Here is a 26,349-nt window from a genome sequence, read left to right as displayed (position 1 = left end):
CACCTGATTTCTTTTAGATTTAAATAGATTCTGCTTGACTTGCCCAGATTATTTGCATAGAGCTATCTATAGTTATGCAGGTTCCCACAGCAGGTAGAACTGCTTCCTGTTTGAAATTATTATGTAAGAATGGATACACAAACTAGTCTGATAAACCTGAAACATGTCTAAGTGGCATTTAAATTACATTAACACCTGTGTGTAAAGACACAGTGAAAGGACATAACAGACAAGAACCCTCCTTGCTGTTTGTAACTGTCTAATCTGCTGCTTTATCATAGGAAGGGCCCTTACTCCCTCGGTGCTGCAATGACTGTAGTGTTGCAAGTACTTCTGACAAGTGAGTGTTTACCTAGTGAGGACCCATTGTTCTAAACTGGACTGAGAAGGAGATGCCTTATGTATGCATTTTTATTGCCTTGTCTCCTCCTTGCTGTTTTTGATTCAGAGTGAAGCAGCCCATAATGATAAAATGCCAGGATTTCTCAATCTTCTTGCAAATTTTTTAGTGTGGAAAATGTTCTCATGAGAAGCTCCTTCTTACAATTGACAAAAATTAGGTTGGGATTGCCTAAAAATTTACGTTAAAAAAGTAGACATATAATATTTTATTCCTGCAAGTAGAAAGAAGCAATGAGCATTGTTTTCATCCATGACTTCACTAGGTTAGTATTTCAGAGGCTTAAAATGCAAGCTACAGAATATAAATGTATACATATTGTCAAAATAATTGTACAACTAGGATAGGTAGATAAATTAATGACAGTACTTATAAATAACAAAAAAGTAATTGTGACATTATCATGAAGTCTGTTGTGAATGGTTACTTATAAATATAAGAGAAGCAGCTAGTCCATATGACTGAAACATCAACTTTACTTCTAAATGGAAGAGAACTGGCTGAGGTTAATAAATTTAGGCAGGACTTTATCAGAGTCTAAGTGGCTCCAAATAAAAATCCTATATACTTTATAGGCACTTATAAGCAAAGAGCATTATACGAAATCAGTGCCTTAATAAACATTCATTGAATTAATGAAAAAACATTAGGCACCCCTTCTTGTTATATGTTGATATATTTTCTGTGGGGGAGGGATCTGGTTCCTGCAACGGTCTTTTCATTCCTAACGTCGCATCTTTTCGCAAGCCAGTCAATGAGCTGTTGAGGAATTCTCTATTCATTCATTTAGCACATATTTACTGAGCACCAGCTATGTGACAGGCACTGTTTGAGGAGCTGGAGACATAGCAGGAAACAAATCAGAGGTCTCCACCCTGAAGAGCTTGTCTAGAACACGGCAAACCACTGTCCAGAGGATACAGATATATCTATCAAGCAGCAGATCTTCACATCCACTCCCTTACTTCAGGGGTCACTTACACTCAGCTCTGTGTCTCCTGCTTATGTCTTCATCTTCATCTTCACATTTATATTTTACAAATGCCCTTAGATGCTACCCAGTGACAACGATCATGGCAATGAGAATGGAAAGAACTGTGTGTATTTGAGAATGATTTCACATGTATAAAAGAGAAAACTTGGTGATAGATCAGTGAAGGGCCAAGAGTAAGGTGGCAGGTGGATGGCGGTGCTTAGGGAAATAGTGGAGCTGTAGGTTTTGACATTAGGATTAGGAAAATGAGCTCACTTAACATGTTAGGACATCCATGGAGGAATTACTAGAGGAAGATTTTTTAGGAAATATGGCAGGAAAAGGGAAAAGGAACAAACAATGAAAGAAATTCTATATTCTACAGGACAGTTTCAGTTTTATCTTGTAGGAGATATGGAAACCAAGAAAGCATTTTGATGAGTGAATGGCATAGGTTTCATATTTTAAAGATTGCTTGACTAGCCCTGGGTAGGATGGAAGAAAGGAATATAAGATATAAAAGGATTTTGGTAAGGATGCTGTTAAAATTTACCCCAAAAGAATAATGAAGGCCTAACCAAAACTGGGATGGAGGGGAGGAGAGAAAGTGATGGATATGGATACATTTAGGAGAATGTGTACAACCAAGCACTAAACTCTCCTTTTCTGCATAGACATGTACTTGGATCCACCCTTGCAATACTTTTCTTTTTTGGTTGTTATGGTCTTATCCACTTTTACTGTGCTATAAAATCTTAAATGACAAGGATCATGTCTTATTCATTTTGCATATTCCAATGGTACTGAGCATAGTGCTTCACTTGTAATAGATACTCTAAATACTAGTTGATTTGAACTTTGCCACAGTAGAACCGTTGGAAGCCTAATAATTTAAGGCTGAAATAAACCTTCAGGAATACTTTTTCTACCTTCTAGTTTTATAGATGAGAAAGCAGAAACCAGCAAAGTTGAGTCATTCCTCAGAGTTTCACAGTTCCTTGGTGGCAGAGATGGCACCCAATTCTAGGTCTATTTACTCTCAGTCCATGGATTTTGTCTGAGGTGCTCACCGTTACCTAGACAGCCTTGTGCTTCATGATTAGCTCGGTTTGTTATTCTGAATTAGAAACTGTTGGAACTGGAAGATTCCTCAGAAGTGTGTAGTCCACAGTTTGCAATTGACAGATAAGAAGGTCACCTGTGGGTCTGTATTAGTTTGCTAAAGCTGCTAAAACAAAGTACCAAAGACTGGGTGACATAAACCACAGAAATATATTGGCTCACAGCTCTGGAAGTTGGAAGCCCAAGAGCAGGTGGCAGGAGGTTTGGGTTCCTTCTGTGGGCTCTGCAGGCGAGTCTGGTCCATGCTTCTCTCCTGTCTCTCCTGGCTTCTGGTGGCCTCAAGCATCCCTTGGCTTGTAGGTAGTATTCTCCCTGTGTCCTGACATCATCTTCCCTCTGCACATGTCCATCTCTGTGTCCAAATATCCCCTTTTTATGAAGATAGAGTCATATTACATTAGGGCCCACTTTAATGACCTCATCTTAATGTGATCCCCTACAAAGACCCTATTTCCAAATAAGGTCATGTTCCCAGGTCCTGGAGGTTAGGACTCTAATATCTTTTGGGTTGGATGGCACAAGTCAGATCATCACAGGGGCTAAGTTAATACCATTGGTTGTAGTCAGATCTCTAGACCTCAAAGTTATAGTTCCCCTCACTATCCTCTCCCCTCAGACATCACTTCATGACTATAAACCTTTATCTTACGGGCATTTATTGCTAAATGTTTTCCACAGACTCTTTAAAGGCTGGTGGAGATATCTGTTAGCTTTCTCTAAAGTTCAAGATAGAGCCTGTATGTGTTTATTTTGGAGGCTTGCATTTTAAATTATTAGACCAAATTTGATGGGGACCCCTTGGGAATTTCCTGAATAGGATAGTGTTTAGATATCTGGTTCCAAAGTGGGACTGGTTTTCTGTGGACCACTGGTCAGTTCCCTGAAGCACTCTGATATTTCTTGACCTAGTTCTACCAGTGCATTGGTAAAGCAAGTCAGGTTCAAGCATAGATCCTTTTTCTTTCAAATCAGAAGTGTGGCTTCCAAATGGTGTTTTTCCCTATTCAGTATCCATCTAATCCCAAAGTTAGACTGAAAAATGCCATTTTAAAATATATTTTTTAGAGTCCTATATTATATGGCATTGCTTTCCTATTTTCTTGATGGCCAAACAAATTTCAGTCAGTCTGCTTTCCAGGCAGAACTTATTTTCAACTAGTAAAAAATAAAGGTTGTAGGAAAAGAAAGCCATTAGATTTCCCTCTTTAAGGCAGCTCAGCCTATACTTGCCTCCATGCCCCCCGACAATTTTTCTTTCTTCTTGGCTTAGATGAAAGGACAAAAGAAGTAAACTTGAGGTCAAGTAAGAGGGAGTTTGGGAAAAGCTAAGGGAATTATTTCAGATCCTCTCCAGTCATTCAGAAGTATTAGGTAAGTAGGGGTAAGTAAGGACTTCCAAAGAGGAACTGCACACTCTGTGTAGATGGTCTTTACATTCTTATTAGGCATTCATTGGCCCTGTGTCTAGTGCTTTTCAAAGTAGTCTGGCAGTTGTTAAAAAAAACTCCCACTCACAGGAAAAAAACAAAACAAAACAAAACCTCTTGTCATCATGTTGAGTCTTTCCTGTATTGTCACTTGAAATATTTTTTCTTAGCTGCTATTATATTTTAAATTTTTCTAGCAAGCTGATTGGAAAACCAGGAATAATTGCTAAAGAAAGCATTTCACCACGTCTATGGGGGCATGTTTTCAATTTCTGTTCCTATGATTGGGCTAATTGTAAACTCATTTGGTTGTTTATGTAATCAGCATGAGTAGTCAGTGGTCAATTGCACCTGTAAATTCAGTTAACAGTGATAATTCTGTTTTGGACTGGTAGATATTACCTTTGCGTTTCTGTTCTCCTCTCTTTTAGTTCCTCACAACTGCTTAGATCATTTGCTCAGTTTTATAGAAGGTGGTCACTTCTGCCCTTATATACAAAATTGTATTAAAACCTGAGTCCTGCCTTTTAGATTTTAAGAATATGTACTTGTCTTGTTTGACCATTATTTTAAAATAATAGTTCCATAAAATCAATGTGAAACCTACTTAAAGTATAAAAACAGAGATAAAGAAATAGATTTCTTATGGAATCAACAAATGTTGAAACAAATGATTAAATTTGCTAGCAAGGGACCTATTTTCCATTTTTGTCAATTATTCTTACATTTCACCCAATTGTGACTGAATCTAAATTATTGAAATCTGGATTAAGGTCAGCCCAAAAGAGTAAAGATTCAAAGAATAGTATTATAGGTATTGTATTTAAGGCTTAAGTACAAACATAATATAATCATTATCATCTCTTTTAAAGAAAAATTTTAAATAAAATGCTTCTGATAGCACCATGTAGATGTTCCAGCTTTCACTTCTGCAGTTAACCATCTGTAGCTGTTTAACTCTAGCTCCTACTGAGTTCCAGTTCATGAAAAAAAAGTGTGTGTGTATATATATATAGTCTCCTGCAAGAGACTATATATATGTATAACTTACATATATATATATGTATATATATATAAAGTTTCCTACAAGCCCCTGAGCTGTGTATTTTGTGAATCATAGGACAAAGTGATATGTCTGCCCCATATGTGAAAAGAACATCTGGCTTAAAAATACAAAATAAGTTTATCTCTAACAAGGGTTATGCATCTGTGTGTCTATTGGTAGCTAAGACCAACTGTTAGTGCCACTGTTACTCTTTTCTTCTCTGGGTCCTGTAAACATTAGGTTTATTTGTACGGGAAAGAAAAGAATCTAGCTTACATTGCATTGCTTAATCAGCTTCTCAAAATGAACTTCGTTTGTGATCTCAGTGAGTCATTATGGCATAATTACAGTTCTAGCATGATATGCTAGTTGTTGAAAAATGTTGATTTTTTTTTTTGTGGAACAGAAAAACTACAGTTCAAAAACTGTGATCAGGCAAATCAATGCCATGATTAACTGATATTAACAGATGCCCTGAAGATTTAAAATGCTTACTCTCTATTTCAAGAAAGCAGCCGAGAAGAAAATGCCTAGCAGGGGTTAAACCCAAATGCCTGCACTGCAGCCTATTTCTGTCAACACTCTGTTCAGGAAATAAACATTTATGCTTTCTGAAATGAAAGTGTATTTTTGAAGACTAGCCGTCAGATATTTTTTGCCCTTCACACTTTCAAATGCTTAGCCTTTTTTGTAAGTTAACTGCAAAGTGCATCAGTTTGCCAGGCTAAAAACAAAAAAAAAAAACAAAAAAAAAAACAGTGCTTGATGAGTGCCCATGGCACCACTGTCAACCTCCAAAGTTTCCAGTAGAAGAAGGCAAGATGGTTGGCACAAAACATGCTTTCTTCAAGCCTATTACCTCAGGGGTACCTGCCTCTTGAGAAGCTTTTCAATCCTTCCAAATGATGTTATTCCCAACTGTCATCTGGTTTATTTGGAGCACACTGTATTGCAGATAAACATGCTATTTAACTGAGGGTCAAGGTAGAGAGTCATTCTGCAAGCAAAATGCCTGAGATACATTAAATGGCACTGACTCTGGGACAGAGATGAAGAGAGATCCGAGTTGTCAGCGATATGCAGGGAATGGGCTATAGCTGGGGAAGAAAAAATGTGCCATGGTATCAGTGTATTTTAAAAAGCTGTAATATGGCTGAACATTTGAAACTATAACCTGTCACACACCAAAGATTAAGGTCCCAGGATGTACAAAACATGAAGTTCAAACGACACAACTGCAAAGCATATTTTATTTCACTTGGGAAAGAGGTTTCTCTCCAAAGATAGCTAAATATTACAGATGATGAAGACCTCTAACTTGTAGCCCAGGAGCTATAAACTACCATTAAATACCTGATAAAAACATAAACAAGTAATTATCATTTGGATACAAGCATGTGTAAGCCAATAGAGCAATTATGTTTTAAGAAAATTCCTTAGACTCAGCTTATTAAAACATGCATTTTCATTTAGGCCTTGGTTATTTAGAATTTTATACATTGCTCAGGTCTATTGATAAAAATGTTATTTTATCCGTGTGTTTTTATGTATGTGCAACATAGCTAGTACTCCTAAAGAAAAGGTAAAATAATTTTATGGAATTAAGATAAAATTTCTATTATGTATTTGGTCTCCTTAGTGACCAGATGAACATGACTATCTCATAACAAGGCTGTCTAACTGCTGCTCAGGCATTTGGGCAGGAGAGCTCTTTGTACTAGCTTCCAGATTGCAGTGGTGTAGTAGGAAAGGGGTAAAATGAGAGCCAGCAATTTCTAGACCAAGAAAAGATAGAAGTTCAGACTTTTATTTTATTTTGTAAGGCATAGATTGTCCTTTTTCCTTTGGATTTGCAAAAAGTATACTTCCTTTAATCAGCTGAAATATACTTGAGGATATCAATCAAGCAAATGTGTCAAACCTTTTGTGCTATATCCATCTCCCCATGCTCCCTCACCGAAAAAAAAAAAAAAAAGGCGAGCTGTTTCTTCCCCTTTTTTCCTTCTCTTTATTTCATAGAGAAGCAAAAGGAAAAAGTTAGGTTTGCAGGAAGGATAAACACACACACATGCACACACATACACACACACAACCATCAATATAGAAGAAACAAATTGCAGGATCAACTTTAAAAATGAAATTTTATTGTTTTTTGTTTAATTAAACCCCAAAGAAATGTGCGAAATGTTGTTATGGCTGTAACATTGTTAATTTGTAAATCACAGGGACAAAGGGGGCCCGGTGCAACTTTAAAGTTTCCGTGCACGTAAATGTCGATAGCGTGCCTTCTCCATCATCAGCACTAAATTCACATTGATGCCTCTTTTCTTCTCCGTATTGATCCTTCCATGAGAACGTAGATTTGTATCTGTTAATTAATGCGTCCTGAAACAGCGTTTGTATTAATCAGGCAGATAAGAAAAATTGGATGCCTGCACCCCCCTGACAACCGTTAAAAGTGCTGGCCGTGATAAAATCATAGATGGACCTCAATAAAAAAGTTCCTCCTTCCACTCAATAAACTAATCATCCTGCTTTTAATTATTCGGCAGAAAGATGTGTGGAGATTGGAGAATGTGTAAATCTATTTACTAACAGCAGTGTCTGGGAGGGAGAATAGGGCTGTCACAGGAAGGTGCTGCGGGCTACATGCTCTGTCCATCTGCTGCTGCAGAGAAACTGCGGCTTGGGAGCATGAAAAGGAACAAGAAAACTAAGACAAATTGAAAAGACCCATTCATTTTTGCTCCTAACTTTCCAGATGATTTTTTTTGGTATTTTAATTTACACAAGAAATTCTTACTTAGTATGTTTTCTTGAGATTGATATTTGGATTTGCATTGCACCTTTTTTCCTTGGAGGGGGATAGAAAAAAGAGCAGTGTGGTTTTCTGTTTGTTTGTTGTGAATATAACATTGCTAAAATTAAAAGCATCTGGAGCCTAACCTATTTAGGTTAAATAATTTAGTTTTCTGTGTTGAATCGCTGTTTAAAATGTTATCAGCTATTATATCTCTAAGAGGATATTTATTAATTTAACCCCAAATGCAATGACAAAAGCAGAATAAGAAACAAGACTTACACAGCCAGTCCAAAAGAAATCCTGTCAAATAACATGTAAGCACCATGATAAACAATGAAAGAAATGCATTTTACACATATCTTAAAGATTCCCTTAAGAAAAGCTTGACTCATCCCTTCTAATGATTTTATTAAGCACTTATAATTAATGGTACCAAATGGCAAACCACTGTTTTTCACCAATAGGTCAAGAAATCCTTTCCTTTTCTTTACTCTGCTGTAGTTTCTAATATCATATGGGATACCCACAATTTGATATGAATGAAAAGGACAGCAACAGTGACCATAAGCAGCAGCCTAAAAAGGTTGGGCATCAGTGGCTACTTACGATTTGGATAATAATGTCTAGAAAGGGAGTAAAAATAGATTTCTTAAGTTGCATTATTAAAAATGGTCCTTCCTTTCTGTAGAATTACTGGTGGCAGGACCTTAAATGATGGTACCACTGTCCTCAGAAGCCATGAGGTGGATGGTTACCCTTAGAAGTCTTAGGCATACACTTGGAAATAAAAGTGAAGTTTTAAGAAACATTTCTTTTTTAGGACTTGAGAAAAGCTTCTGATCATCAGGTATCTTCACTTTAGAATACAGATCTAGTCCCTCTGATATATAAATATATCTCTTCACTCCTAAGTAGGCTTAATTGTACTGCTTCCTCTTTCTCTATTGAACAACATTTTCTTTTTAATTTTTTTGCATATGTTTTCTCAAGCTCAGAGGGACTTTAAATATGCGTGTATGAATGCATCCCAGATTTGCAGAAAAGAATTGAAGTGATCATATAGGTAATTCAGATAAAAAGAACATATATTAATCATACAGCAACACTTACTGAATTTCAGGTTATAGCTTAATGTTTAGGTAGGTGATATTTTATATTTCCCAAATACGAAATTTAAGAGACAAGTTAATTTCTCTTGCTCAAGGTGAAAGAGCCAGTAGCTAAGTGGAGCCAGTATTTACATTCAGAATCTGACTCCTTTGCACCAAACCCTGTTACCTTTATTTATATTTAACTTTTTAAATAATTGGATCTTAATAACAATAGTGAACGAGGCTTTTCTCTTTGGTGGGGAGGCCAGGCTGCTACGTATTCCACTTTCTTTTATACCTATTATCACTAATTTTAAAAGAAAGTCATGTTAAGTATCAGTGGGGAGAAATAGCCAATTAAGAAGGCTCACCTAGTTGTAACTCATCATCCACTGTGCTTGTAATTATTAATATTATACAGAAATGTTTCCAAGTTGTGCTGAGCTCTATGGCCTAAATTGTTTGTTTACCTTTTATTTTTAGCTGCTTTTTCTCCTTCTTCTTCTTCTTCTTCTTTTTTTTTTTACTTTTATGTTGTTTACCAATAGTAGTTTTTAGAGATGAGATAGTTGAAAATCTGACTTCCTGTAAGATTTTCCTAAAGACTCCAACCAGAAATCAAGTATATTTAAAGATTACATGGTATTTTCTTCTCGAATGAAGGAAAACGACATCTCTGTTATATTCCCCTAAGCTGTGTCTATAAAACTTATAGCAAATACCCACAAATTAAAGAAGCTGGTTTGTGACTTTCACTTTGCTGTTCGCAAAGTGATCCAGGGAAAATTTTAAGAGCTTCTAATCAAAGCTCAGCATAATTTTGAGCACTGGTGCAGAAGCCAGCTACCATATGAAACTAATGTTGCATTATGAAATTATGGCTTTAAAGTAACTTGATCTGCCCATCTTTCCATGCAGGTTTCTCCACGCTGTCCCTGGCGGACCAGATGAGCCTTCTGCAGAGTGCTTGGATGGAAATTTTGATCCTTGGTGTCGTATACCGGTCTCTTTCGTTTGAGGATGAACTTGTCTATGCAGACGATTATATAATGGACGAAGACCAGTCCAAATTAGCAGGCCTTCTTGATCTAAATAATGCTATCCTGCAGCTGGTAAAGAAATACAAGAGCATGAAGCTGGAAAAAGAAGAATTTGTCACCCTCAAAGCTATAGCTCTTGCTAATTCAGGTTGGCATACTGACATAGTCATTGTTACATTTTTTTTTAATATGTCAGTTTTACCCCTCTCCTTAACTTCTTTAGGGATTTGCTAGACCTGGTTTGTAAATTTTGTATCAATCAGCAAAATTATAATCAGTATAGCTTTCTAGTGAAAAGTTAGAAATAAGAAAAATATACTTAAAGGGAATTAATTTCATTTGACTTGCTTATTGAATGCTTTGAAACTTTTATCAACTAATGCATGTACTAATTTGGATCATGGCAAAGCAAAAGCTCTTGCAGTAATAGCACAAATGCACACTCCCAGGACAAAATTAGTTCTATTGTATTTTATGCATAAGTTAAAACAAGGGAATTGTTGATACACAAAAACCATTTTTCCCTCAAAAATGCAAATTGTGCAATTGGGAAAATATATTTAGTGTTGCTTTGAGTTTTGGTTATCAAAGAACACTGTTTTCTTACATTCTGGAGTTCTTTAGAAGTCAAATTGTGCCTATGCAGTAAGGGTTAAGAATTATGGGAATAACTGGTCTTTACATTTGAACTGAAACATGCTAAAATAGAGAGCAACTTCTAATAAGTAAAAATCTTTGGTGCTTTGTTGTTTTTCCCTTTGTGCCTCTCTTAATGCTTTATTATGGTCTTAAGTCTCTTTTAGCATTTGCATAAAGTTCAGGATAGATCCCTCCTTAATGACGTGCCGATCATTAGATACCTGTGTGTCAATAACGTGCTCTGATGCTATGTACCATTGACAGTCACACCGTGCCCCTCCATCTGCTTTTGTTTTGACCCTATCTTTGAACTTTATCTTGGTTGCCGGCCAGTAGTTTTCCCTTTAATTACAAGAAGGAAACTGTCAATAAAATCTGTTAAATGGGATGCAATGAGTGGCTTGAATGGGCGGACGGCTATTTGTTCAAATTCTGCAGCATTCAAGGTATTGACAGTTTGTTTTCTGGGGCCATATGTGACGATCAATCTCAGGCTGGGCTCAGCCGCGCTGAAAAATGAAAAACCAGATTGCTTTTGCTTACTTGTGGATGACGACTTTGTGATTTGGCGCGGTCCTAGTGAGATGAGACCTTCTGCCCAAATTGCCCCCATGAGAGCCAGGGACGCGTGACTGTTTTTAGAAATAATTTTTAATTGATTTTGTAATTAACAGTTCATCTACAATATTGATGCATGAATCCTTGGACTGATAGGAGGGAAATTGTTTTCAACAATGGAGTTGTACTTTCCTATTTGTCTTCATAATGGAGTTTAGCATTTCACAGTTTTAATTGTGAATATAACCCTCTTCCTCACCACACCATGCACCTCTCTTCTTCTACTCTCCTGTGAAATTATAAAATATGATTTCTTATGACAAATGACATTGTTATTATGAACTCTGAAGAATCCCCTGCCCTCCCTCTTCAGAAGATCAAAGTGAGAGATGGGGTAGAAATTTTCTGAGGATTTATTAGTTTGTATGGACTTCACATTATACCATCTCTCATAATGAGATGAAATATTTTATAACAGTGGTTTTGGGAAGAATTTTTATTTGGCAATCATGAAATGATTCTAATTTAAAACATTTACTTGGTTAATTGTTTTTAAAATATACTAAAGCCTGTGTTAAATCTTCTATGTTTCAAATTGCTTTTAAAAATTATTAACTAACCATGAATGCTGAGCAATGCTAAAACTTTATCAACAAAATTGCTAAAAATGTATAATTTTAGATATTGGATGTGTACTTCATGACTAAGTATTATAATTTAGAGTAACTGAATTAATTAGTAGCAGCATTTCTGTCTCTGTTGCTTAGAAGTATAAGCATTAATATTTCTGATAGATAAACGTCCTAATCCACATATTCTACTTCTGGGAGAGGAAATGCCTACCTCACAGCAGTGACTGATGATTAGAAAGTCTTTAAAGAATTAGTTCATTTATTTTTCATGTCTAAAGTCAGAAATGGTCAATAAGCTCTCCTTTCTTCTCTTATCATGGTAGTTGAGTAACATTGCTTCTTCTAAAAAAAAGTCTCTGTCCCAAAATATTCTTGCAGGTGATTCCATCGTTGATTTAGCCCCTCACTACCAAGAAAAATCAACTGAATCAGAGTCCCTACTAAAGAATAACTGATTAAGTACTCTAAGGACTATTTTAATCTCCAAATTGTGCCACCTCTACTGTGTTGTGTAATTATGGCCTTTTCTTCACCCACCTAACCTGCAAGCCCCGTCATTTTAGTTTGGGGTAAACAACTCAGAAAGTCATTTTCTTTGATATTGTTAATATGATGTTATTTTATTCCATTTTTGACTGTTATTTGGAGCACAGCAATAAAGTTGTAGATCCAAGATTGAATGTAGACTCAAACTTGCTTAGATCCAATGTAGGTTTTTTAAACTGCCCATACACGTATCAGTATAAAAATATTTTAATACTTTAGACACCCTAAAGGGCTTCTATTTTTTTGTCGTTTCTCTCTCTCTCTCTCTCTCTCTCTCTCTCTGTGTGTGTGTGTGTGTGTGTGTGTGTGTGTGTGTGTGTGTGTGTGTGTTTAGGAATTCCAGATTAACATAAGTAACTTTTTGTGCAAAAATGAAAATCTATTTCAGTGTAATTTAGGTAGGTATCTTAGCTTTTCCTGCATGGCTGTAGGTGTTAAAAACCATTGTCTCATTTACTTAAATTTTAGCTTATTTTAAACATTGGTCTTTATTCAATCATTATAAATGTTGTGCTTATGCTTGGAAAACAGGCAACTGGCTTCCTAATGATGGCTTTCATATTTTTATAGCTTTGTTTCTGTCATAAGTGAATTCAGGAATACTTATAACACCAGAACATCACTGGAAACTCTATCTTCGTGTGTGTGGCCAAAACAACAATATGTCATGAACTGTTATAATTCTGCAGTTTTCACATTCACATCTTTGAAAACCCTAAATAATAGTTCCAATTACTTTTGAAGATAAGAAACTTACAGTCTCATTTAAGCTATGTATTCTCTTATATTTTAGTATTAACAACCTCTTGAGTAATTATTACATCTCTAATATATCTCTGTGCAACTGAATTTTAAAAGAAAACTCTAGGTCACAATTTTAATATTGTAATTCTGAGGCCCCAGTTTTTTCATGTATATAACAAGAGGTTTGACTAATACCAAATTCTTTCCAATTCTGGAATTCTATGATTCTATAATTAATTTCATTTCTGTATTAGGAAATATAGTAAAATATTTCTATAAGCACCTAGGTAAGATTATATGATGGGATTTATTTCTCTTCATTGAATCTCTTGATTCTTATGTTAAGAATTTGTTTGAAATTATATACTATAAGATTAAAAGCAGTTTAAGCTAATGAATCACTTTAGTCTGACCATTCTCTGTTGCTCGAGTCATAAGAACTTCAATCTCTAAATCTGCCACTCACATCCCAGTCTTTGCCACCCCTACCCCACCCCAGCCTGAAGCCAGGTGAGTCCAATCCATTCAAGAATAAACATTTTTCAAGTCAAGTTTTCTTTTTTACTTCTACACATTATTTCCAGAATAATAGCACCTATTGATATCAAGCTACAAATAATGATTTGGTTATCAATTTAAAATCATAAATAACTCTAACAACCTCAGGACAGAATTCTGCTGTTCTTAAGGACAAATGGTTATGTATGCAGAGTTGTGTAATTTCAAGGTATAGAAAGTTTATGATTGCTGTAGGATACTGGAATGGGCACCATATTTAATTAGGATATTTGGACTCTCATATAGGTTTGACTTAGTGTGTTTTCATTATCACTCCATTAGGGGAGCCTTTTCAGATATGGTTTTCCTAATAACCCCCCGATGAAATAGTAATGCCATCTATTTAGGATATATATATATACACACACACATACATACGCACACATATTTACATACGTGTACACACATCCATGCATATATATATATAATATTATATATACGCATTTTACTTAAAAAGAGGAATATTTTCTACTCTCTAATTCCAAATTTCACCTCCTTTGAGAATACATCGCTTAAATACATAACTGTTTTCTCATCTGTAAAATAAGGCAGGTGAATTAAATAATGTCTAATATCCCTTAAATGGCCTGAAAATTTTAGATTGATTACTTTTAAGTAAAGGTGGCCAGTTTGGTTTCATACATGTATATATATGTGCATATGTAAGTGTGTTGTGTGTGTGTGTGTGTGTGTATAAAGTAAAACTGGGCCTTAGCCAGTTTTACAAAATTTTGACTAAATTAGTTGATTTGATATTCTGGAGATAGTTTTAGCTGCTGGTCAAGAGATTATCCTTTTTCAGAATCTTTCTGTAGACATTTCCTTTTTAAGCTTCTTCTAGGGAATCTTATTTGATTCCCACAACATGCCTGTGCAGTAGGCATGTCCAGTACTATTTCACAGGTATGCGAAGAAAGCTGATAATCATGCATGGCTATTATGAGGCAGAAGGTGGGACCTTCTGTCCTTTGCTATCAATGAGCTATTTCTATTCCACAAATAATTATATACATGTTTCTAAAAGGATTAATGCAGAAGACTTTACCCGTTACAATTTCACATCTGGGAGCCTAAATTACTATTTTTAATTTGATTGAGAATTTCATGCCCACTTCCTTTATCTTGCCATCTTCTTGGAGTTAGAGGACTATAAAACTACCCAAGAAAGTGACAAAATTGAACATGAAATATTTACCAAGAAATTATAACATTTTGTGAGAAATGAATATATGTAAGCTTTGTGTGGCAGGTAGAACTTTGTTCCTAATCTTTACCCAAAACAAACCATAAGTAATACTGTCAGGTAAATAAGAAATCAAAATTATAACTTTTCATCTCTTAGTTTACTTTTCATTGGTTTTTATTCAAGGCTGCCTTTACTGGATTATTTTAATTCTATTTAGAATAAGATATTTTGGAAGTGAGTTTTTTAAATTTAATACAACCCTTAAATTTTAAACATATTACAGTACTGCAATTTTTAGGTAAAAAACGTAAAAGCTGGCTCTTAAATATTTCTTTTCATGTTCAATGGTCACTGTGTCTTGGCATGGTATCAGAAATATTTGCTGCAAATAGCTTTGGCCTTCCAAAGGTATTTACCTGAGTAAATACCTGGGTAATATGTGCTTATTACCTGGGCAATAAGCACATAAAATACTCTGCAGTTGCTTATTTCCAGGAAATGATTATAGCATAAGATAATGAGCTCTGTTACAAAACGTCATTAGCATGGTGCAGATCATGTATGATGTTTTGAAATGTTGAACTATTCACCACTCAAATTGATATCAACATTCACTTACCCAGTATACTATAATTGTCTTTATGACTTGTAGCAAAATGAGTTAAAAACCCCCTGGAAAAGTGTAAGATATGGAGAGAGAGATGGAAGGCCTTAAGTAATTATAGAAAAATAGAAAAGACCTAGCAGGTAAATCCCATTATGCAAGGTAAACATAACAATATTAATAGTAATTTGGGACTTGTAAGAAGCCTGAAGGAAAGAAACTACAACCACGACCATAGAGGTTTTCTGTGGTTCAACATTTTATATAAATACAGTCAGAGTGATTTGTGTGGCTGGTGTAAATGTCAAAGAAAACTAGCTTTTTAGCCACAGCAAGAAATAAGGAAAACAGGCCTTCTAGAAAAACTAAAAGTATCTTAATGGAGAGCTCTGAAATGGAAAGTTCTATTATTGTCACCATGGTTAAGTAGAAAAATCAGAATTATTATTACTATTTTCAATTTTAAAATCATAAGATTTCTGGGTTGGAAGAAACCTAAACATTTTTTTGATTCAGCTCCCTACTTGATATGTTAAAGGCTTCCTTGATATTTCTGCCACCTGTTTCTACAGCCGCCATAGAATTCTGCTTGATTAGTTACTTTCCAGAAGAGACCATCCACCAGAAATTTCTTTCTCTCTCTCTTTTTATCTATATCATTTTGATGCAAAAGAAAACACAAAAAACACATAAAAATATAGACCTTAACGAGTGTATGAGTTTCTTATGCTACATTGACAAATGACCATAACTTGATGGCTTTAAGTGACACATATTTATTCTCTTACAGTTCTGGATGTCAAACGTCGATCAGTTTCACTAGGTGTAAGACAATGTATGGACAGGTTTTCACTCCCTCTGGAGACTCTAGGGAAGAATCCGTTTCCATGACCTTTTCCAGCTCCTGGGCCTGAATTCCTTGGCGCTGGGCACCCTCCTCCGTCTTTAAAGCCAGGAGTAGCATTTTGCCTCAGTGGTAACATTGCCTTCTTCTTCCTTTGCTTCCAAGGACACTTGCTTTCATTGAGGGCCCACCTGAATAATCTAGGATAATCTCCCATATCAGGGTCCTTAACTTAATCACATCTACAAAGTTCATTTTGCCATAGCAGGTAACAGTCACAGATACTAGAGATTAGGACCTGAATATCTTCAGGGCCATTTTTCAGCCTACCATGATAAGTACATAAGCAAGGTCAAGAATAAAACTTGTAACGTAACCCCTGAAAGCCCTTCAAGTGTCTTGTTCCTATCTCAGCCCCTTCCCTTCCCACAAAAGTAATCACTATCCTATCCTGAGTTTTATAGTCATCACTTCCTTTTATTTTGTTATAGTTTTTTTTTAAATAAATGTGTATACTTAGTTACTACAATTTAGTCTTGCTCATTTACCCATAAAAATTTATGGATGAATTTTTAAGTCTGTACTCCAAAGTTCCTCCTTCATTTTATTTTCCCTACAATTTATTAGTTGAAGATGCCAGGGCATTTGATGTACATGGTTTTCCAGCGTCTGGATTTTGAAGATTGCATAGTCTTGGAGAAGTTCATCATGTTTTTTCTGCCCTTTGCATTTTGTGCAAATTGGCTACTGGATCCGGAGACTTAATCAGACTCAGGTTCTATCCCTATGGCACCTATAAGTGATGTATTGTTCATTGCAAGATACATAATGTTTGTTTCTGTCTCTTTTTGTGATGTTAGCAACTGTTGACGTTCATTACCTAAATGTATTGATCACTGGGGGCTGAAAAACAGTGATTTGTAATTTTGTTGTTTTTCTTCTCTTTTCATTCAGTAGGTGGGATATGTATAAAGTAATGCTTTCTCTTATCTCTTATTTGGTTACCAGTGTTACAATTTATTTAGGAAAAGTAGTATAAATGCTTGATTATTTATCTTTATTTAGCAGCTTTCAGAGTAAATAATTTGTGTCCTACTGAAAAAAAATTATAAACACATGTATTCAAACATATTTAATGGATTTCAATCAGTTGCAATTATAATCCTTTTTGAAGCCCAAATTGTCCCATTTTTTTCAGTGGGAACCTCTTCTGGTTGGCTTCTGAAATCTTTTTGAATACCTAGTAGTTCTAGATAATATCCTTTCTATTTGGTGTGACAAAATATTCCATGTTTATTTTAAATATTTTCTGGCTGAAGCCTAGAATCAGATTACGACCTGGGCACTCAAGGTGCCTTACAGGGTTGGCCATTCTTCCTAGGCCAACATCATCTGCCCACATAAGTACGGAGCTGGGGATGCAGACACACATAGACCTCGTTGTGTATTTGTCTGTGTGTGTGTGTGTGTGTGTGTGAATTTATGCATATTTTGGGAATACCCTGTCACCTAGTTTTTCTGTAAATGTCCCTGAGTTTTTAGTTTTGTCATGTAGTTGCTCTGTTTGTTGTTGTTGTTGTTGTTGTTGTTGTTGTTGTTGATGTGATCATTTGGAGAGGTTAAAAAAATTCTACCATCTCTGTTAACTTAGAGTCCATTTGACATGGCAATCAACCAGTGTTCCTCAGTACCCTAGCCAATTGCTACCCGAAGAACCACTCTGTTAGGTGGCATATATATGGCATATGGAAATTTAAAGATACAAAGTATCTTTTAGAAAATAGACCTTTTTCCACTTCTCTATTCTTTCCATGACATTCTGTTTCATTCATTCAATGATTGGATAGAGTCCCATTCACCCTTTCCTTACTACCCATCTTTATGTAGGCAGTTCACAAACATCAAAGAAAATCAAGTCCTGCGTTTCACAGAAAAGTTTACACTGACTGTTGGTTTACTAACGTACTATATACTATATACTAGGCTATATACTATATACTATATACTAGGCTCGACTCTGAATATACTGTGCCTGTATCTAATATTCAATTCCATACTCAAAATGAGATTTGGCACTCTTGAGAAAGTATTGCCAAGAATGGTCTAAAAGTCCAGAAGAAAGTTCCCAAGCAGGACTTAGGTATTTTGGAGTAGCTATGTCTGTGCACACAATGATTAATGTTTTCTTCTTCTTCTTTTTTTTTTTTTTGAGACGGAGTCTGACTCTGTCGCCCAGGCTGGAGTGCAGTGGCGCGATCTCAGCTCACTGCCATCTCCGCCTCCCGGGTTCATGTCTCAGCCTCCCGAGTAGCTGGGACTGCAGGCGCCCACCACTACGCCCGGCTAATTTTTTCTATTTTTAGTAGAGACGGGGTTTCACGGTGTTAGCCAGGATGGTCTCGATCTCCTGACCTCGTGATCCGCCTGCCTCGGCCTCCCAAAGTGCTTGGATTACAGGCGTGAGCCACCGCACCTGGCCCACAATGATTAATATTTTCTAACATAGAGAAGGTCAGTATTTTATTCAAGAGAAGATATAAAAATAAAATCTTCTTTTTCAGTGGCTCTGTCTTATTAAATTTGCAGCTGCAAGGATGATGATATTTAGCTATCTTCCCAAAGTGAGTGATCTGAACTAGACACATTTTTTTAGGATCTCTTTCACAGAGTAAAATATTGGAAGTTTTGATAAAGTTCTATTTTATTATTAGGTGTTAGACTTAATATGTAGGCAATAATATGTGTGTCATATACACTCTGGTTATCTTTTGAAATATTTATTCTTCTAGAATAGTATTTGCTTGTCTTATTGTCTAATTCAGTAGTAGTTCTTAATCCCGGCTTGGCAGTAGAACTACCCAGATTTTCAGCAATGCTGATGTCCTAGTTCTGGTCTCTTACTTCATAGATCTAGACTTGGGCCCAGTATCCAAGATTTTTAAGAGCTCGCCCATTGTTTTTAATATGTAGCCTAGTCCTGTCTAGTTAGTTCATAAACTTATGATATCCATTAAGTTTAGCTGGTTCCTATTAGCACAAATACTAGGACTATTTCCTTTAAAGCATAGTTGAAAAGAAACCAGCATGAACAATGAAAACAAAATAAATTACATACATTAATGCCAGTTCCATTGAGCCTGGTGTCAACGTGTAAATTTAACCAAAAGAACAAAACAGAGATTAAAACCACAGATCCAGAACTTGAACTAGGATCCCTAATGGAGATTAATATTTTCTTCAGCAGTCTGCCAGCTGAATCATTGTCTAATTAAATAGTTCAGATTTAGTGAGTTTGCATTTAAAGTATTAGCAGATCCGAGAATGGGTAAAGCTAAAATGAGTTAGAATCTTTTCTATAAATGGGAAGTTAAATTATCATAGTAATTTGATTAAATCATTTTTAAATCTCTCATGCTAAATCACAGCCTTGAAAGAATAGTTTGAAATCTTAATTGCTGTTTGTGAGCATATCTCTCTGCTATTTGTTCTTGCCTCATTTCCCATGACATCCTACAATATATCTCCTGCTGGGAAAGAGTAGTGGGAAAGGCAAGACTATGGGTAGGGCCGAGGTAACTGTGCAGCTGACTTCAAGCACTTAAAGATATGCCATGTAGAAAAAGGAAATTTATCTTGTGTTGTTCTAGTAATTAGAAACAGGACCAAATGATAGAATTTGGAGACAGATTTAGGAAAATTTAAAGAGGAAATTCATAATAATTAGTTTTGCCTCTTATCAAGGAGAATACTCTACATACCTTTCGTATGACTGGCAATGTCTTCATTAAGAATGTTGTAAAGAAGACAGCTGATGAAGATAGGAGTTTGAATAGGATGTGTTTAGAGGACAATTCATCCCATTTTTTAAGGGAATGCACATTTAGTGTTCTACATTCTAGCAGCATTATTGATTTGAAGAATCCTGAATTTAAACCTCAGTCTGACACATATTACCAGTGCCACGTGTCTTCTAGGGTTTGGGGAGGTAAAATGAGGCCATGTTCACCTGAAATAGGTGCTTAATAAATGGTAAATATTATTTTTATTCTGGTGTGTTTTTGGTCTAGTTGGAAAATAGTTATTTCGTTTGTTTTGTCACTGCAGAGTGTAATTCCCATTTTCTCCTTCCATCTATTACTCTGTTTTCATGTAGAGAGCTAATTATTAGACCCAGGATAAGTTGGGAAAATCCAACTCATCTCTGTTCCCTTATGCACAAGGTCCATATTGCAGTCTTTTGTGTATCTAGAGACTCACCATAGTGTTTCCCCATACCTCCCATTTTTCCTTCAGGTAGCATTTAAGTGCAAAAATAGAGAGAAAGAATATCAGATCATGTTGCCATCATCTCTATGAATGTTTTTCTGTCCCTAACATTACCAACCCCTAGACAACTTTAGAAATTATGTGTGTTTGTTTCTAAGAGACAGCACCATAGGAGGTGGATGAGATTGCCATGCTGAGAGGAACCAGACTGGAGAGAAGCTGGGTAGAAACAATCCACAGGGAAAGGCCAGGCGTATGTTGGGGAGTGACTTGAGTCCCGCTCCAGGGCACCACTATCAATGCTATTTCCCACTTGGAAAAATTCCTTCTTTTTGCTCTGCCAGGCAGAAATTGAGTCTTGAGCAGTAAATACTTATAAGCAACTTTATTCCAGATTATTCGAAACTTTTTTAAAGAGGTGTCATTAAACTACCTAATGTAAATAGTGGTCAGTTCACCAGTGATATGGTGGAATGATTCAAAATGACAATGTAAATGAAAAAAACACTAAACAAAATATGAATAAATTTTTAAGACATGCTACTGGTTATCTATCTTTTAATTAGTTTGCCATATTTCATTTTTATTATATATTTAGCCACTTGATTTTAAATTACATTCCCTCTCTCTTTTTGTTCATGTGATCTGTGTTTGAATTGTATGAAAGATTAGGCTAACTACATATATCTTAGAGCTCAGCATTCTCAGAGAACTAGAATTATTAAACATGAAGAATCCCCCAAAGACTCCATTATGTGTAATTAACAGATAAACTGTCATCAGAATCAATAAAACGTGCTAAATGATTCAAACTTGTATATAATTAAGTGTCTGCTTTAGAGCTGGAGCTGTAACTTTTATTTTTTCCCCACATCTCACATTTCTCACAAGAATAATTTGGCAACCTTGTTAACCCTTTCTTTGCTTGATTGAATTAGATTTTCAAATTATTCATTTAAGGACAAAGTTCACCTTTACAAATGTGAAAAATATTTCAGAACTCAGTGATCTGAAGACACCATTTGTTTTTCATCAGGGAAGTAGACTCCGTAAGGATGCTTTACTCAACTGATACTAGAACATTAAACATCCTAAAAGGATAAATAATTTATTGTGATTTCTGTATAGTGCTAGATTCAATGTAGTCACATGGAGTTCTTAGGATCTTAGTCATCAATTTTTTCCCCTCTTTGGGAAATATTGGCTTTTCCGGGCAAGATCAGAATTTTAAACAACCTTCCCCCACACAGCACTAAGATAATACTTTCAATAGATGGCCTTCCGTGGTTGTTTGTTGAGTGAATGAATATATACCTGGATGAGACAATGAATAAAATAGTCAAGACTGTAATCTGTTAAAAGAAAGCCTTCTCTTGCTCAGCCTGAGAAAGAAAAATACACATTTTAAATCATAGATCTTTTCTAATAATTCCCATCTTCTAAGCTAGTATTCGAAATTATGTAGGGAAATTTGGAAAGAAATAGAGATTGTAGAAATGCAAGACTCCGAACAAATCATAGGTTCAAGCTTAGAGAAGTTCAAAAATAATTAAATTAATAACTAATTTTATAACTCTAGTCTACATAGGTTTGCTGTTATTATTATAATTACTCATATCTTTTGCTTCATTGCACAGACTCCATGCACATAGAAGATGTTGAAGCCGTTCAGAAGCTTCAGGATGTCTTACATGAGGCGCTGCAGGATTATGAAGCTGGCCAGCACATGGAAGACCCTCGTCGAGCTGGCAAGATGCTGATGACACTGCCACTCCTGAGGCAGACCTCTACCAAGGCCGTGCAGCATTTCTACAACATCAAACTAGAAGGCAAAGTCCCCATGCACAAACTTTTTTTGGAAATGTTGGAGGCCAAGGTCTGACTAAAAGCTCCCTGGGCCTTCCCATCCTTCATGTTGAAAAAGGGAAAATAAACCCAAGAGTGATGTCGAAGAAACTTAGAGTTTAGTTAACAACATCAAAAATCAACAGACTGCACTGATAATTTAGCAGCAAGACTATGAAGCAGCTTTCAGATTCCTCCATAGGTTCCTGATGAGTTTCTTTCTGTTTTCTCCATCATCTTCTTTCCTCTTTCTTCCCACATTTCTCTTCCTCTTTATTTTTTCTCCTTTTCTTCTTTCACCTCCCTTATTTCTTTGCTTCTTTCATTCCTAGTTCCCATTCTCCTTTATTTTCTTCCCGTCTGCCTGCCTTCTTTCTTTTCTTTGACTACTCTCGTTCCTCTCTTTTCTCATCCTTCCCGTTTTTTCTAAATTTGAAATAGCTTTAGTTTAAAAAAAAAAAGAAAAATCCTCCCTTCCTCTTTTCCTTTCCCTTTCTTTCCTTTTTCCCTTTCGTTTTTCCTTTCCTTTCCTTTCCTCTTGACCTTCTTTCCATCTTTCTTTTTCTTCCTTCTGCTGCTGAACTTTTAAAAGAGGTCTCTAACTGAAGAGAGATGGAAGCCAGCCCTGCCAAAGGATGGAGATCCATAATATGGATGCCAGTGAACTTATTGTGAACCATACCGTCCCCAATGACTAAGGAATCAAAGAGAGAGAACCAACGTTCCTAAAAGTACAGTGCAACATATACGAATTGACTGAGTGCAGTATTAGATTTCATGGGAGCAGCCTCTAATTAGACAACTTAAGCAACGTTGCATCGGCTGCTTCTTATCATTGCTTTTCCATCTAGATCAGTTACAGCCATTTGATTCCTTAATTGTTTTTTCAAGTCTTCCAGGTATTTGTTAGTTTAGCTACTATGTAACTTTTTCAGGGAATAGTTTAAGCTTTATTCATTCATGCAATACTAAAGAGAAATAAGAATACTGCAATTTTGTGCTGGCTTTGAACAATTACGAACAATAATGAAGGACAAATGAATCCTGAAGGAAGATTTTTAAAAATGTTTTGTTTCTTCTTACAAATGGAGATTTTTTTGTACCAGCTTTACCACTTTTCAGCCATTTATTAATATGGGAATTTAACTTACTCAAGCAATAGTTGAAGGGAAGGTGCATATTATCACGGATGCAATTTATGTTGTGTGCCAGTCTGGTCCCAAACATCAATTTCTTAACATGAGCTCCAGTTTACCTAAATGTTCACTGACACAAAGGATGAGATTACACCTACAGTGACTCTGAGTAGTCACATATATAAGCACTGCACATGAGATATAGATCCGTAGAATTATCAGGAGTGCACCTCTCTACTTGGGAGGTACAATTGCCATATGATTTCTAGCTGCCATGGTGGTTAGGAATGTGATACTGCCTGTTTGCAAAGTTACAGACCTTGTCTCAGAAGGAGCTGTGAGCCAGTATTCATTTAATAGGCAATAAGGCAAATGCCAGAATTAAAAAAAAAAATCATCAAAGACAGAAAATGCCTGACCAAATTCTAAAACGTAATCCATATAAGTTTATTCATTTAGGAATGTTCGTTTAAATTAATCTGCAGTTTTTACCAAGAGCTAAGCCAATATATGTGCTTTTCAACCAGTATTGTCACAGCATGAAAGTCAAGTCAGGTTCCAGACTGTTAAGAGGTGTAATCTAATGAAGAAATCAATTAGATGCCCCGAAATCTACAGTCGCTGAATAACCAATAAACAGTAACCTCCATCAAATGCTATACCAATGGACCAGTGTTAGTAGCTGCTCCCTGTACTATGTGAACAGTCTTATTCTATGTACACAGATGTAATTAAAATTGTAATCCTAACAAACAAAAGAAATGTAGTTCAGCTTTTCAATGTTTCATGTTTGCTGTGCTTTTCTGAATTTTATGTTGCATTCAAAGACTGTTGTCTTGTTCTTGTGGTGTTTGGATTCTTGTGGTGTGTGCTTTTAGACACAGGGTAGAATTAGAGACAATATTGGATGTACAATTCCTCAGGAGACTACAGTAGTATATTCTATTCCTTACCAGTAATAAGGTTCTTCCTAATAATAATTAAGAGATTGAAACTCCAAACAAGTATTCATTATGAACAGATACACATCAAAATCATAATAATATTTTCAAAACAAGGAATAATTTCTCTAATGGTTTATTATAGAATACCAATGTATAGCTTAGAAATAAAACTTTGAATATTTCAAGAATATAGATAAGTCTAATTTTTAAATGCTGTATATATGGCTTTCACTCAATCATCTCTCAGATGTTGTTATTAACTCGCTCTGTGTTGTTGCAAAACTTTTTGGTGCAGATTCGTTTCCAAAACTATTGCTACTTTGTGTGCTTTAAACAAAATACCTTGGGTTGATGAAACATCAGCCCAGTGCTAGGAATACTGTGTATCTATCATTAGCTATATGGGACTATATTGTAGATTGTGGTTTCTCAGTAGAGAAGTGACTGTAGTGTGATTCTAGATAAATCATCATTAGCAATTCATTCAGATGGTCAATAACTTGAAATTTATAGCTGTGATAGGAGTTCAGAAATTGGCACATCCCTTTAAAAATAACAACAGAAAATACAACTCCTGGGAAAAAAGGTGCTGATTCTATAAGATTATTTATATATGTAAGTGTTTAAAAAGATTATTTTCCAGAAAGTTTGTGCAGGGTTTAAGTTGCTACTATTCAACTACACTATATATAAATAAAATATATACAATATATACATTGTTTTCACTGTATCACATTAAAGTACTTGGGCTTCAGAATTAAGAGCCAACCAACTGAAAACCTGAGATGGAGATATGTTCAAAGAACGAGATACAATTTTTTAGTTTTCAGTTTAAGTAACTCTCAGCATTACAAAAGAGTAAGTATCTCACAAATAGGAAATAAAACTAAAACGTAGATTTAAAAAGAACTGCACGGGCTTTAGGGTAAATGCTCATCTTAAACCTCACTAGAGGGAAGTCTTCTCAAGTTTCAAGCAAGACCATTTACTTAATGTGAAGTTTTGGAAAGTTATAAAGGTGTATGTTTTAGCCATATGATTTTAATTTTAATTTTGCTTCTTTTAGGTTCGTTCTTATTTAAAGCAATATGATTGTGTGACTCCTTGTAGTTACACTTGTGTTTCAATCAGATCAGATTGTTGTATTTATTCCACTATTTTGCATTTAAATGATAACATAAAAGATATAAAAAATTTAAAACTGCTATTTTTCTTATAGAAGAGAAAATGGGTGTTGGTGATTGTATTTTAATTATTTAAGCGTCTCTGTTTACCTGCCTAGGAAAACATTTTATGGCAGTCTTATGTGCAAAGATCATAAAAGGACAAAAAATTTAAACTGCTTATAATAATCCAGGAGTTGCATTATAGCCAGTAGTAAAAATAATAATAATAATAATAAAACCATGTCTATAGCTGTAGATGGGCTTCACATCTGTAAAGCAATCAATTGTATATTTTTGTGATGTGTACCATACTGTGTGCTCCAGCAAATGTCCATTTGTGTAAATGTATTTATTTTATATTGTATATATTGTTAAATGCAAAAAGGAGATATGATTCTGTAACTCCAATCAGTTCAGATGTGTAACTCAAATTATTATGCCTTTCAGGATGATGGTAGAGCAATATTAAACAAGCTTCCACTTTTGACTGCTCTTTTGTATTGTGTTTCTTTTTTTTCCCCCGCTAAAGAACCAAATTGATAAACACTGCCCTTTGTTGCTTCCATTCAAAGAGTATCTCTGAGTACCTGTTCCCTAAAAATAAAGTCGGAGTTTAAATAAGTGCTATATAAAGGCTTGTCAGAATGAATTCTTAGGGTGCCAAGAGACATTTTGCATATTTAAGAGTATGCAAAGTGTCTCATGGCACATTAGAATTCATTCTGACAAGCCTTTATATAGCTCTTATTTAATCTTAAAGCATCTCCACATCATCCTGCA

The 26,349-nt window shown here is 35.4% G+C and overlaps 1 protein-coding gene across 10 annotated transcripts in view; it reads left to right on the top strand.

The window, feature by feature from the left end:
- The window catches only part of ESRRG (estrogen related receptor gamma), a 591,615-nt gene extending 565,554 nt beyond the window's left edge, over positions 1 to 26,061 (top strand). For all 10 annotated transcript variants that reach the window (XM_063708073.1, XM_019030557.4, XM_055379671.2 and 7 more), the window contains 2 exons: positions 9,780 to 10,049; positions 22,116 to 26,061. In XM_063708073.1, coding sequence (XP_063564143.1) covers positions 9,780 to 10,049; positions 22,116 to 22,360 — 515 coding nt within the window. In that variant the 3' untranslated portion in view covers positions 22,361 to 26,061. The remainder of the gene's footprint in view (positions 1 to 9,779; positions 10,050 to 22,115) is intronic.
- Positions 26,062 to 26,349: the final 288 nt, after the last annotated feature.

The sequence above is a fragment of the Gorilla gorilla genome, chromosome 1 (assembly GCF_029281585.2).
Source record: "Gorilla gorilla gorilla isolate KB3781 chromosome 1, NHGRI_mGorGor1-v2.1_pri, whole genome shotgun sequence".
Lineage (NCBI taxonomy): Eukaryota > Metazoa > Chordata > Mammalia > Primates > Hominidae > Gorilla > Gorilla gorilla.
This window is presented reverse-complemented; position numbering and strand designations above follow the sequence as displayed.